We start from the raw sequence: 14,737 nt of genomic DNA on the forward strand, positions 1-14,737 counted from the left end.
TCAGCGTTGGTTGTGTGTTTGTCTCAAAGAAATGCAACAGCATTCACTGGCAAGGAATAATGATTTATTTAAAAAACTGAGTTTATTCAGTCTGTTAGATTCTCACACTTCTGTTTCTTAGGATTTGGCTCGTCTGAAACATCTAAGGAAGAAAAGAAACATTTTAGCACAGCTGAAATGACCTAAGATCTTCACTATGGCATGTTGTGTACAGTGTATGTTTTGATTTCATGTTTTAACACTGCTGCCCAATGACACCAGTAAAAGTGAGACTTACCTCTGTCTTGAGTATGTGTAGAATACAGGACCCCTCTCGGTAGTGTAAAACTCACACACATCATCTCCTTATTGGGTGCCACGTTCCTCACCAGGTGCACAGAACACTGTCCTTGCAGGGAAGTCTTTAAATTTGCCTCCGCGTGCTCCACTACATCCCTCCGAGGATCATCTGCCTTGGAGAACCCGTAGCAATGCACCTGGGGCATGTTGTCAAGGCTCTGGTCTGCCTCCGGGCCCAGCAGACCTCTGAAAGCTTCGAGGAACTCAAGAGCCAAAGAGGGAAGATTCATCACCACATGAATCTTCTGCGATCCCTTCATTAGAGCAGGCAGGCGCTCCCGTAGAGGACCCCGGATGAAGTCCCGTCCATCCATGTTAAATGATGTTATTTTTCGGTCAGCCTTGTTGAGTTTAGCATTGTGCTGGAGCCAGTGGAAGGACTCTGGGTTTAAGTCGTTAGCGAGAACATTGCAGCCCCGACGGGCCGCTGGAATCGCGAACGGACCGACCCCGGCGAAAACGTCCACTATAGTATCACCGCGCTGAAGAAGGGAAATGATGCGCTCGTGTTCGGTGCTCAGTCGAGGGTTCCAGTACACACGAGAGAAATCAAACTCATAAAACACACCATTCTCGCGTATCTGAGAGAGGAAAAAAAGGAGATTACAGACAAATGTATGAAAACTAATGTAACTACATATGCTGGCTTTATATATAAGATGAACTCACTTTTACTACCATGCTACTCTCTCCTGCCAAAACCTCCATTTGGAAGTTTCTATAAGTGGAATCAATAGTGTTGGTCTTGTTAACCACGTAAGTAACTCCTGGGTTCTTATCTATGATTACTTGACCTAGAAAAATAAACCAGAAGTCCATAAAAAAAGATTTAAACATCAAGGAATAGAAAATACAAACTATTATTTAGTCAACATGTTCCAAACTAGGGTTATTAAACTCCATAACTGCTTTGTTAATTGTAATAAAGCTGAAATAAAGTAAAAATATAAATGTTAGATGAAAAACATATACCTGCCTTATACTGAAGAAGAAAATAAATAAATAAATACAAATAAAAAAATATATAAAAACTACAACTTAAAAGTGAAATCTAAATATTAAAATAAAAATTACAAAGTAGATCAAAGCTGAAATCTGGAAAATATATATAAACATTAATATAAAAATACAAAGGAAAACTAAAATAAATCAATAATTCTAAAAAAACAGTTCCAAACTCATAGGGCCATTCATTCTTCTGTAGAACTCAAATTAAGAAAATTTAACAATGTTGGCCCAATGATTTTAATTTTATGGACAAAAGAGACAGATTCTTTTCAAAATATCTCTTTTTGTGTTCCACAGAACAACAAAATTAATACGTGTTTGGAAAGACATGAAGGTAAACGATGACAGAAGTTAATTCATTCATTTATCATTTTCTCACCAATCAGATTTCTGTAGGGGAGCTGATGGTCTCTTAGGTTCACGTGGGCAATGTGGCCCACTCTGCTAAATCCTGATGTCACGTCCTGGCCTTCAGGAAGAACAGCTTGCAGTATCTCATCGCTCTTAAAGTTCTCATAGGTGAGTTTCAGTTCATACTTCTGGATCTCCTGAGTCACTCCACATGCTTTCAGAGCTTCCACCTCCTCGCTGCCAAATGAATCTTTAGAAGTAATTATGTTTGGGTCCAACAGCAGCAGCCGATGTCCACTATGGTCTTTAGTAACATCTTCACTGTGTTCCTCGATGACCCGTTTGAGTCCTGGCCTCTTTAGTGCCACTTTCTTCAAGCTCTTCACCATTTTGTGGACAGCACCGGTTGGTATCCGTATGGCAGGAACAGTGACTGTCTGACTGAAAGCTGCTCGGTCCAGTTCTGTCATGCCCCGGACAGTCTGAGGGAGCTTGTAGAGCTCAAGATTCGTCTGTGATTGGTCGGTCATGGCTTTCTGAAAATGGATAAGAGTGGGGAACTGGAGGGAAATTCTTGCAAATTGGTTTACTTTCTGAGACCGTGAGACACAACTGTGATGTTTCTGCAACAAAAACAAAAGTCTACCAGATCTGTTGGTCAAAGAGAGAGAAAGAGAGAGAGAGATCCATTCACGCCGTGAACGAAAGTGTCGAATGAGGCAAAAGAAGGATTTTGCAACCTTTTCGTTAATTCAATCACAAAACAACTTAAATAAACCCACATTTTAGCAGCAGACTGTTAGCTACACTTGATAATAAAATGCAAGATTATGTGCACCGCCACAGAGCCTTAACCGTGTCATTAAATTTAAAACATAGTTATAAAATTTATAATATAAACATTAAACTGTCTCGGCTCACCCTTTCCAGCCGACAGCCATGTGAACGCGCTTTTACAATACGTCATTTCTATGCGACCGAGTCTTCGGCTACTGATTGGTGTTTGACGTAAGCCATAAGTGGACATGTGACCTTCTTTTAAAATCACGTGAATAGCGATGTTTACGTTTGTTTGAGTCTCTTTCGGAGCCGGTGGTATGAAAGCGGGGCGCGTGAATTGACGGACCCGCTAGTGTCTAGGAGCCAGCAGCGGGGTTCTGCTTGTGCAGAAGAGTAAACTAAACGGCGGAAATGCGGAAAAACGATGCAAACTACAGCGTGCAGACGGGGAGCGAGTATGAGCCCATCGGAGATGAGAACAGACCGCTCTTAGCACAGGTAAACCACAAACCTGTCATCCTCCTGATAACATTAATGGTGATAAGAAGAACACGTGATATTGAACGAAAGCTGTACTCTTTGTTTTTCCACAGTAGCACATTTTTAATAATACTTGTAAAGAATGGTATTCTGACACCTGTTTGCTGTTTTTTTGTACGAATATATAAGCTAATATTTTGTATTATCTACGTAGGAATGTAGTAGAGTGAAGCAAGAGGTATTAATGGAGGTCGATATCATTATTTTTCGCCAAAAACCATGCTTTGGTAAATGATTATGCCATAAAAGTCACATGATCATGCGACATGAGCAAACCTAGACTGTTTTAATTAAATGTGACTTGTGACTCGTTATAGTGATTCATGCCATAATTAGCACTCATGTTTGAAGTGAAAGTGACGTGTGGCCAAGTAATTTGTGCTCTGCATTTAACCTATACAAGTACACACACACACACACACACACACACACCGTGAACACACACCCGAAGTAGTGTCAGGATGTCATAATTATGATTGAACAAAGCAGGATTATTTTTCTTATGTCGCAGGCATGTGTTCCAAATCTATCTATTATATATATATATATATATATATATATATATATATATATATATATATATATATATATATATATATATAATTTTTTATTATTTTTTTAACATAAAAATAAAGATTTTGTTTCAGGTTATCTTTTTATTCTTATGGTTAAAATTATGTAAAATTCCCTCCTTCCCAGCTAAGACTAAGACTTTTTGTATAGCACAGTATTTATAAAAGTTTACAAAAAACAATATTGACAAAGTGCTTTACAGGGGCTTCAAGAAAAGCAATATTAGACATGAGTAAATAAAAGTACATTATTAAAGTAAATGCAGTGTACATTTTGCATTCCATACTATACTAGTATTTACAAATTATATCTGATGTTCCACTAAAACTGTAAAGCTGTGTTCTAATGCTCTCCGTAGAATTTGAGAAGAGTATGTGTATTATGCAATTTGCTGCCTCATGCTTTCTAATCATTTTCACATCATCACATGCTGATCTTACGCAGTTTTCTTTTGTCTCTGTGAATATTTCACTTCCCTTTGTGCTTTCAGTAACTTGCAGACAGTAATGACATTCGTTTTGCATGCTTTGTCTTGCATCTATTAGGATCTATTTTGTCTCCATTTGCTCCAATGTGAGCTGATATATTGTTGTGTAATTCCTGGTCTGTTTATCTTCCTCACAGGGTGCTCAGGCTAGAGGTGCATCCTTCTGGTCTTCTGCCTTTAATCTGATGAATGCCATCATGGGCAGCGGCATCCTGGGTCTTTCTTATGCTATGGCCAATACGGGCATCGTCGGATTCTGGTACACAGTCATTCTGATTCAGAACAAGTTCAACTTGCGGACCACTTTTGTGGCATAATGTTGATTACAACACATTATTTTTCATGATTTTTTTAAAGCAAAAATTGTAGTTCTAGTAAGGTATTTGCATACTGTACACACAAACAGAGCCATAGAATTTTTTTCCCATTCAACAGACATTTTTACCCTGATATAAGTGAGGGATTCTATGTAGAGAAAACACAAATGCTTTCAATAGAGCTTCCCTAGTTTCTGATACAGAATAGTCATTTGAGCTTGTGCTTTTTTTTTCCCCCCACAGTATTCTTTTGCTGGTTGTCTCCAACTTGGCTGCTTATTCTATTCATCTCCTGCTGCTCCTCTGTGACAAGACAGGTAATAATTCTCACTTTTGACTTCTTCATTACCCTGGCCTGCGTAATCCTGTTTACCTTTCAGCTTTGTGGGTTTAAACCCCTCACCGGGGTTAGTACAGTTAACTAAAATGACACTAAAATATAAAAAAAATACATAAACTGAAATGGAAATCAAATTGAAATATACAAAGATTAAAAACTAATTTAAAAGAACAGGGAAAAAATAATACTAGTATCTCATTGATCCTAAAATAACACTTATTCTCATAATCTCTGCATCAGGTGAGGAGTGAAATGGCCTTTCACGATTATATATTCTAACCAGGCCTCTTTATTGCATATGTCTTTGTGTGCTAGGCATCAACTCCTATGAAGCTCTTGGAGAGAGAGCGTTCAACAGACCTGGCAAGGTTGGTTACCATCACAGATCTAATACCCAGCTCACAATGGTTTATTTATCTGATTTTGTCTGAAAATTGCTTGCAGTTGTAATTATTTACTGCAATGTTTCATTATGTTATATGAATAAATACCTATCTCTGGTTATTTTTTTTTTGTACTCATCATAATAGAATACAACATAGAAGTAAAATGCAGCTTTTTACTCCCATAAAATGTGTTTTTCGCTTGTTTTGAGCAGATTCTTGTGGCCTGTACTATTCTCATTCAGAATATTGGAGGTGAGGTTTCTCTTTAACTTGTATTTAATTGTTTATGGTTAAATTCATACTGCATAACCTTTACTTAGAATAACTATGTGCCCTGATGCAGAGTCTCCTCTCTCTTTCACTTTCATGCGTTTAGTTTCAACCTGTTTTTTCAACCTGCGTTTAGTGGATATATTAATGTTAGCTTAACAGGTTGGTCTGCAAACACAGCTATACTATACTAAGAAAAGTGAATAATAAGAATAATAAAAATCTGTATTCTCTTTCTGTCTGCATTTTTCTGACCTTGCTTCCTACTGGCTGTGAACTGTAGTGAGTATTCTCGGTGTTAAGTAGCAGTAAAACTGAATTTTGTTTCATCGTTAGTCTCCCAAAACTACTTAACATAAAATCTATCTCGCTTTCACACAACAACTTTGTGTTTGTGCGAACGTGAGTGTTTTGCTGCAGTCAGGTTTTTAAACCTTCCATCAAGTATCTGTTAATCATCTGTGTTTGTGTGTGTGTGTGTGTGTGTGTGTGTATGACCGAATGACATGAACTTGTGGCTGTTAGCATGTTATTTTAAGTTTAGAATATGTTGAGCTGAGCACTGTGCTGTTTTTAAATAGACGACTGTGCGTTTCTGTTTGTGGAATGGTTTGGTTTTTCTGAGCGTATTTTTATGCATGTTGGCATCACGAGGTGTTGCATAGCTTGTACTTTATGTATAAAGTGCTGTTCTTGTTCTCTAGCCATGTCCACCTACTTGTTCATCTTGAAGTCTGAAATGCCTGCTGCCATCACCGGCTTTATGAGCACAGAGATTTCTGGGTAACTTAAGTATATACCGCACTCTCACACTTCATTCTGATTAATGTGCAATCCAAGTTTTCACAGTCAAGTCATTATTTTCTGTTTTCTCTGAAACTCAAATGTAAAATGTATTAGCCAGTGAGAACATATTTAATGTTAAAACTGGACAAAAAACGTAGCAACTGAGAGACCAACAAAATGCTGTGTTTACATTGTTAGTTGGAAGTTCGAAAATCATACTAAAATGAGAGAGAATACTATTTAAAGGTGTAGTTTTAACAAGATATTTTTAAAATCCTTTTATTCAGCAAGGGTGCAATAAATTAAAAGTGACGGTAAAATATTTATAATGTTGCTAAAGATTTCTGTTATATAAATACTAAAATAGCACAAAACTGATAATCATGAAAATGCAGGGTTTTTTTAATACAATATATTTTTTTAATCAAATAAATTCACAAACTTTCAAAAACATTTGAAAATCTTACTGTCCTCAAAAAGTGCATGTGGTTTATCACAACAAATACGATTTGCATATCATAAATATGAATGTGAAAAGTCTTAAATACAGTCAAAACAGAAACACAGTTCGGGAACATGGACAGAAGGGGACACTTTCACACCCAGTCATTCACTGACTGGCAGAAAAACACTCTTTCTTTCACTTCTCTGCCTTTTTAAGCGAGTTTCCGAAAGAGAGGAAAGAGCAAGTATTTCAGAGTAAAGAATGTAACGGTCATTATTTTATTAGCCGCTGTTCTGAGCTGTGGTTCGACTGTGCCCCGTCCTCACGCAGCTGGTTTGCATTACAGGTCCGTTCACGTAAAGCTCGCACATATGTTCCGCCCAGCGAGAGCCGTGCCTGCCCAAGATCCCCTTTACCAGTACAATTACTGTGACCAGACCCAGACACACACAAACATCGCTACTCCATCTCTATGGGAGGAGCAAAAATCACAAAGCAGCCACAGTATAAATGCATGAAACTTTAGTCGTTTACTGTAAAATAACATTTTTCTTTCAGGGGAGTCATTTATCTTCATTTCTTCAAGTGGATCAGTTAGGCTGTCTAGTACCTCCCTGTTGTTAAGACAGAGCCACAGGAGATCGACTCAAGATCTCTCTCGCACAATAACCTGTTCACGATTCCATCTCCCAGTTCAAAGCACACACATACTGATTACTGATTTTTAACATTTCGAGTGGAAACCATGATCCTTTTTAAAAAAATGTAATGATTCTTTAACGAATAAAAAGTTCAATGGTACAAAAGAAAAGAAAGGAATAAATAGAATAAATATACAAAAAAACTGTTGCTCTCTTATTAATGAACAGGGGACAGTGAAAGAGAAAGTAAGGAGGGATTTCCAGAATTGCAGTGTTAGGAGAGTTGAACTGGGAAGCAGGCAGTGGTTTGGGGATTGAGATCACATGCATGGTTTAAAACACTCAAGCATGGGGTCATTAGAAATGCATACTTTTATCTAGAATGGATTACATTGAACAGAAAGGCCAGAAAGATTTCTTAATAAATAATAAAACGTTTCCTAAATAATAAAAAGATGTCAAATTAATTATGTTCTTTTAAGCTTTCTAAAAAAAAAATGTCATGTCTATAATAAATCAGAAATATTTTTTTCAACATTGATAATAAGAAATCTTTCTTAAGCAGCAAATCAGCATGTATGTGGAATTGGACGTGAATATAAGAGACTAAAACAATTTTGTAAAAAAATCGTAAAAACGTGAAAGATGTGTATGCCTTTACTTTGTGCCATTTTGTCATGCATTCTTTTTCTGTCTTTCTTAGTAAGTGGTTTGAGGATGGTGTCACACTACTGATTTTAGTGACTCTAATTGTAGTGTTGCCATTGGCTCTACTTCCTAAGATTGGTGAGTGTCTGTGAGTGTTTTTTTCTGTTTTCTGTAATTATTCTGTACACGTGTGAGAAAGTGTGTATAACTGGTTTCTGTCTCCTCTTCAGGTTTTCTGGGATACACCAGCAGTCTTGCATTCATCTTTATGTTGTTCTTTACTGTAGTGGTGAGTTTCTTTCTCCCTCTCTCTCTTCTCTCTTCTCTTGTTTCCATGTTGATGTTATCATCTCTCAAAACAGGTGGTGGTGAAAAAATGGTCCATTCCCTGCCCGCTGCCAATTAACTCTACTGTGAGCCTGGTAAAGACCACACACACACACACACACACACACACACACACACACCCTCACAGCCAGACCGCTTGCCCAAACACCCCACATTAATACATTAATACTGTTAACAAGTTTGGGCAGCTCTAGAACAATGGATGGTGTAGCTGCATTTACCGTACTTTATTTTAAATTTAGCTATAGAACTTTCTCATAACTTTCGAAACTCTGATTTTATTTTCAAGTTATTTTTTTAACTTGTTTTGAATTTTTTTTCTACTCTTTACGCTAAGTGAGACCAGGTTTAGTTTTAGATTATTTATTTTTTTCTATATACTGTAGTTTAGTTAGTTGTTTTTCATGACAGGTACAGATATGATAGCTGGCATGGTGCTAAGTTATAAACAGTTAATCATTACTCTCACATATTTTGTACTGTCTGATTGGATCCAGTCAACCAGAAACAGGATGTAGAATTTTCTTAAATAAGGGAAGTGGTGTTTGACCTCTGGAGCCAGAGGTCATCACTTTTCTTTATAACAGTGTGCCGATATTCAGCTGCATATAATGTGATACCAGAGAAAGTTTTTTTATTATTTTTCTGTCCTGATTTCATTCTAATCTTCATATTCACATTAATTTTATTTTTATATGCCCAGAGCTTAAATACCTCTGAATGCACCCCACAGATGTTTGTGATCTCTAGTAAGGTGAGTGTGTGTTTTCCTGAGAAAGGCGAGCTGTGTTTTGATTGAAAGTCTGCCTTGCAGGACTATTAGAAACCCAAATATTAGTTGTAATATTATAGCATAACCGCACACACATCAGGAGGGTGAGAAATGACTGTGTGTGTGTGTGTGTGCATTGCAGAGTGCTTATGCAGTCCCAACCATGGCTTTCTCCTTCTTGTGCCATACAGCAGTTTTACCCATTTACTGTGAGTTACACAGGTTAGTTCCCTCATTGCTGTTTTATTCTGTGCATCTATCCCATATATAACCTGACGTTAGATCATTATATGCATTTATGTATGTTTTTCAGACCCACAAAGAAGAGAATGCAGAATGTGGCTAATGTCAGCATCTTTCTTAGTTTTGTGGTGTATTTGATCTCTGCCCTGTTTGGATACCTCACCTTCTATAGTAAGAACATTACTCAACCTCAGTCCCACAATGCAACACTGAACGTGACCTTACATTTTGCTTTGTTCAAACTAAGAAGTAGGAAACTAAATATCCAAAAACTAAAACGTAATTTCCTGAAATAAAATAAGCATCAGCTGAAGTAAAATATAAAATATAAAAATGAAGCTTATTTGATTTCTCAATGAGCAAGATTTGTCATTCTCATTAAGTTTAACTGGAGATTAATGATGCCTGTAAGTGATGAGCAAGATAAATGGATTGATCTGATCCAATGTTGTTTATTCCCAGCTCATGTGGAATCTGAGCTGTTGCTAGGATATGACATCTACCTACGGCGGGATGTTGTGGTCATGTCAGTGCGTCTTGCGATTTTATTGGCCGTTCTGTTCACCGTGCCGCTTATTCACTTCCCAGTAAGTCAATCACAAGACTGTGAATTATTTAAGTGAGAAATTGAGAAAACACATCCTCTCTTTTTTTCCCTCTCAGGCACGTAAAGCCCTGTTGATGTTATGCAGGGGAGAGAGGGAGTTCTCCTGGCTCTCTCATTTGCTTTCCTGTTTTTTCATCCTCACTCTTGTGCTGCTGCTTGCTATTTTCGTCCCTGACATTAGGAATGTCTTTGGTGTGGTGGGTGAGTGTGTGTCCATACGCTCTGTGTGTGTGTTTTACTGTTAGGTTCAGAGTGTTTATGTGTGTGTCTGCATACCTTTTCTTATGTGATTCTAGGTTCTACGACCTCCACATGTTTGCTGTTTGTGTATCCTGGAATGTTTTATTTGAGAATCAGCTCCGAGCCAATCAGATCTCTCAATTCAGCAGGGGTACCTTACATGCATTCAGTAACATATAAATGACTTCCTTTGCAAAAGACATCTGATTTTGAGTGAATTTCTTTTATATATATATATATATATATATATATATATATATATATATATATATATATATATATATATATATATATATATATATATATATATATATATATATATATATATATTTATTTATTTTATTTTATTCCTGTGATGGCAATCTTTAATGCCACATGATCCATTCTAATATGCTGATTTGGTGCTCAAGTGACATTTCTAATATTTATCTAATTGTCGCATAATATTTTTGTGGAAACCATAATAATTTTTTTCAAGATTCTTTAATGAATAAAAAGTTTAATAGCATTTATTTACTATTTTGTAACCTTTATAAATATTTACTTATAAAGTATTTATAAAAATATTTAGTTAACTTTGTTGCACTCTTATGGAATATAAATATTAATCTAAAGAGTTTACTGTCCCTGAACATGGAACTATTACTACTATAACTATTTTTTTTGACCGTGCTGATACTATTTTGCTTTATTTAGTTTTTCTTATCTTCCTCTTTTCATTTTAGGCGGTTTTTCTGATGGTGATTGGTCTGGTTGTTGGTGTGCTGAGCCTGTGTGTCATCATTGTCTCCTGGGTTCAAGGTACTTGACCTTTGACATCATTACTGAGGGACGTATTGCGCAACTTGTGAGCTCAACTCATCCTGCTGTGAAGAGAAATCTTGTTTAACAGGTTAAACACCAGGCAGAGACTCTTTTCTGAACCAAATTAAGGGAATCCCAGTGAGATGAGGCTGTGCTCATGTTCTCATAGCACTATTATGACACTTGAATACTGTACAGAGGCACAATCAAATTCAAAATATCCAGCAAAGCACTTAAATGCAAATTATGTCTAAATGACAGCAGAGTTTGACTATTTTTGAATCTGATGGTTTCTGTCATCCATAGAAAGACAGTTGGGACCAATGAATGAATGCCAATATTACAATAACTCAATGTGCGATATTAGATTTAAAAAAAAAGTGATTTCATGAAAGTGCTTGTCTGACTCTGATTTAATGATTGGCCACTGTCTTTAGTCAAAAACTTGATTTGTGTTTTAAGATTGTCAGAACTTTCAGGATATTTCTTCTCCAACACACTAATCCCAAAGATGTTTTGTTACTACAATTTAGAATTTAAAATGTTCTTTATATTTTCTATTTTAAATAAAGAAAAAAAATTATAAATGCGTGGAAAATATACAAAAGAATATTTTTGTACCGTCACAACCCTGTTTACATGTTTTGACCATTTTGATGTATTTTATGTGAATTTCAATAAATAAAGGGAAATGAGAATTAAAACTTTTGTCTCATGTACTGTGGCATCTGGAATTGGGTCTGTGATCCATGTTTAGTCTAAGAGATCCAAGCATTAGTGTGTGTTTTTGCTGGTTTGCACGTGAGAAAGATTGATAGACAGGCTGATTTTTCTTCATTGATTTGGACAGAGGGTTCTCTGTATGTCAGATAATGGAAAACAAATGCTCTGTGTGTGTGTGTGTGTGTGTGTGTGTGTGTGTGTGTGTAGTCTCTGGCCTTTGCTCTCTCCTGCTGTTTCTAATATGCTGCATTAGCTTGAGAGGCCGCCCAATGTAAGGCGGTCTGTAACTGAGAATCACACAAACACACGTGCACAACTTTACATGTACTTATGAAATATGGTAATTTTGTTATTGTTGAGGTGTGTAATTAAAGCATTGTTCATCTTGTGGCTCAGGATGAGAAACAAAAAACTGATTTGTGTTACATCGTGGTTACTTTGAATGATATTACCAGTTACATGATGTACTGTGTATTTAGTGGAGATTTTTTTTTTTAATCCTAGTGCAGAGGATTGCTGTTTGGATGAACCTTACAAAAACATTAATAATTTTTTCATTATTAATGTAACCAGACATTTTTGTTTATTTTTTTAATGTATTATTATTATTATTATTATTATAGTAATACAGTAAAATACTGGTTATTGAAACAAATACAATAAATATTATTTAAATAGCATTGTATTATTAAAGGCATTTTTTAAATATATAACTGGTTTCATTAGATCCACCTATTCACTTAAAATGACAGGGTTTGAAAGTCAAACGCATGAGTAAAAGAAGATATTAAATTCTTAGTAAACGTATAAAGAAAAAACCTTTTTCATGCTAGGTTTAAATGAGTGGAAAATGAGATTCACTGCTCTGGGGTATCAGGCAAGAGTTATGTCTCTTTTCAGCCTTAATTCAGGCCTGCGGTGATAGCTTTACCTTCAGACCACAGTCCATATTCACACACACCAACAGAAACATCTGCTGACTGTTAACCGCTGCCTACAGAAGGTGATTTTGCTGTATGTCTGTTTGATTTCTTTCATGCCAATTGGCCCTTTCATTCTGACATCTGCTTTTTCCCTGGACTTCTTTTTTCTGCATCTCTGTTCTTCTCCTTCCTCCTGAATTGATTTTCATGCTCTATCAGTAACTGTGCTCCCTGTGTCACAGACGTTCAGTAAATCATTCTGAAGACTCTGTTAGGAAGAAATAAACACACATCCAATCGCGCACACACACACACACACACACTACCTTGCTTACCTCTATAGGGACATTTGAGTGTTTTCTAAGATTTTTCTGCTTTTTTGTTGCTCTCTCTGCCCTCTAAAACCTCTAATTCTGCTCTGACGCCTGGTCGAAGCTGGGACCACATCACATCTGGAGTTCATTTTGCTCACACACACACACACACTCTTACCCTGCCCTGTGTCACACACTTTCTCCTCTGCTTTAAAACTGTTCTGTCCTCTCTGCTCGCTCTCCCTGTCATTCTTTTTAAACTCGTCTCTCTAAACACTCACTCCATCATTCACTCTCCGTTTCTTTCTCTGATTTTTGTTTTTCTTCTTTTACGTCCTTCTGCCACAGCTGTTGCCATTCCCAAACACTGAGTAATAATACCAACCAGAAAACCCACACTCACACACACTTTGGCCTTTCACCCATAAATACCTCACCCACATCTCAAAGAGTCGCACGGCCTGACATGGAGTAGCAGCAGTTCAATAAGTGAGTAAAGTAACTGTGTGTTTGTGTGTGAATGAGAGATCTGGGAATGAATTTTAAACTGCAAATGGGAGCTGAATTTGATCTGCAGGGTTGGAGCATGGGTATTTGTGTTTAGCCAGGTGTAGTTTATAAGCTTCAGTGAACAAGTAAGCTTGCATAACTATAGAATGGAGAGGCTGGGGCTAGTTGTCACATAGGGATGCAGATTTATCTCATTAACTATAAGGTTTTGTGTGAAAAGTTTAAGTTTTCTGGATAAGGATGGGGCAAGTTGTTTTATTTTAATTATTTTACTTATTTTATTATTTTATTTTTCATAATTTACGATTGTGTGTGTACAAAGAAATTCTATAATATTATATTTAATTTAATTATTTTTATATATAATAAATAATATATAATATTATTAATAAAGAATTTTGTATGTTTTTTTAACAAATTTTTAAAAATCCACTTTTATTCAGCAAGGATGCATTAAATTGATCAAAAGTGACAGTAAAGACATTTATAATATTAAAATGTTACAAATGCTTTCTATTTTAGGTCAGTTGTGTTCTTTTGAACTTTCTGTTCATCATAATCTAATAAATTGTTTACACACACACACACACACACACACACACACACACACACACACACACACAGACACACACAAATAATTAAATACATATACAAATAAAGAGAATAGAACTATGTAATATATATGTAGTTCTACTTTGGTTAACAGAATGTTGCCTTGTGACCTGAAACAAAAACACCAGAGGCCCACCATACACACACAAATGCGTATTTGCTGTGGTCTGAACACATACTCATACACTGGAGAGCGCGTGAACTGCCAGATTTCAATAAAACCACTGTGTCCAGAACAGTTGTGCTCGTCAAAATGTCCCGGGTTTAAACTCTCCCACACTGCGCTCCAGGTGAAAAGGGCAGTTCTTTAATGAAGACTCAGGAGGGGGCTAACCATGAAGACCATTAAAGGTGATTTGGTGCTGAATACGTTTTAATACTGTTTCATACCGCTCAAAGCTCTAGAGCTCTAGAACGACGCTGAAATACAAGGACATGACAGCTGGGACAGCAAATTCACAGGACAACTTATGGCAACACTACAAAGCCACCGATTAAGAAACTGAACATATATAAGCAGTAATGTTGGGCATTAGCGTCTCCTACTGGCCAAGACTGCTGCTACACCAGTATCCACCAAAACTCAGCATCCCCAAAGGTCTGAGATTCACCACACCACTACAAGACCACTGACACCGACAGAGAAGAGAGTGTCTGCCCTTTGAATTTACACCAGCTGGAAAATAGATAACGAGAGGTCAAAGGTCACATCTGACACCAGCGAAAATTT

General features: G+C 36.6%; 2 protein-coding genes across 3 annotated transcripts; one reads left to right on the forward strand and one right to left on the reverse strand.

Annotated features, from left to right (window-relative positions):
• Window positions 1–4: 4 nt before the first annotated feature.
• trmt5 (tRNA methyltransferase 5) lies at window positions 5–2,705 on the reverse strand. Of its 2 annotated transcripts, none has more exons than XM_043254880.1 (5): window positions 2,620–2,705; window positions 1,727–2,349; window positions 1,009–1,133; window positions 278–920; window positions 5–142 (listed from the first exon to the last, which is right to left on the reverse strand). In XM_043254880.1, the coding sequence occupies exons 1-5, from the start codon at window positions 2,637–2,639 to the stop codon at window positions 87–89; spliced, it is 1,467 nt and encodes a 488-aa protein (XP_043110815.1). In that variant the 5' UTR covers window positions 2,640–2,705; the 3' UTR covers window positions 5–86. The 2 variants fall into 2 exon arrangements, with proteins under 2 accessions (XP_043110815.1, XP_043110816.1); XM_043254881.1 differs by lacking the exon at window positions 2,620–2,705 and adding an exon at window positions 2,481–2,610.
• A 33-nt stretch (window positions 2,706–2,738) lies between these two features.
• On the forward strand, window positions 2,739–11,629 carry slc38a6 (solute carrier family 38 member 6). The gene is made up of 16 exons (XM_043254882.1): window positions 2,739–2,976; window positions 4,216–4,337; window positions 4,639–4,712; window positions 5,051–5,103; window positions 5,334–5,373; window positions 6,096–6,174; window positions 7,967–8,049; window positions 8,142–8,200; window positions 8,274–8,333; window positions 8,963–9,013; window positions 9,174–9,253; window positions 9,345–9,445; window positions 9,737–9,861; window positions 9,938–10,082; window positions 10,178–10,272; window positions 10,847–11,629. The coding sequence occupies exons 1-16, from the start codon at window positions 2,890–2,892 to the stop codon at window positions 10,928–10,930; spliced, it is 1,338 nt and encodes a 445-aa protein (XP_043110817.1). The 5' UTR covers window positions 2,739–2,889; the 3' UTR covers window positions 10,931–11,629.
• The last annotated feature ends 3,108 nt before the right edge of the window (window positions 11,630–14,737 follow it).

Source organism: Puntigrus tetrazona, chromosome 13, assembly GCF_018831695.1.
Source record: "Puntigrus tetrazona isolate hp1 chromosome 13, ASM1883169v1, whole genome shotgun sequence".
NCBI lineage: Eukaryota > Metazoa > Chordata > Actinopteri > Cypriniformes > Cyprinidae > Puntigrus > Puntigrus tetrazona.

Coding starts and splice junctions, on each gene's coding strand:
- slc38a6 (XM_043254882.1), top strand. CDS start 2,890: ATGCGGAAAAACGATGCAAACTACAGCGTGCAGACGGGGAGCGAGTAT. Junction 4,713..5,050: donor GCTCCTCTGTGACAAGACAG/GTAATAATTCTC, acceptor TTTGTGTGCTAG/GCATCAACTCCTATGAAGCT. Junction 10,083..10,177: donor GAATGTCTTTGGTGTGGTGG/GTGAGTGTGTGT, acceptor ATGTGATTCTAG/GTTCTACGACCTCCACATGT.
- trmt5 (XM_043254880.1), bottom strand. CDS start 2,639: ATGGCTGTCGGCTGGAAAGG. Junction 1,134..1,726: donor CCCCTACAGAAATCTGATTG/GTGAGAAAATGA, acceptor TTATTTTTCTAG/GTCAAGTAATCATAGATAAG. Junction 921..1,008: donor AGAGTAGCATGGTAGTAAAA/GTGAGTTCATCT, acceptor TTCCTCTCTCAG/ATACGCGAGAATGGTGTGTT.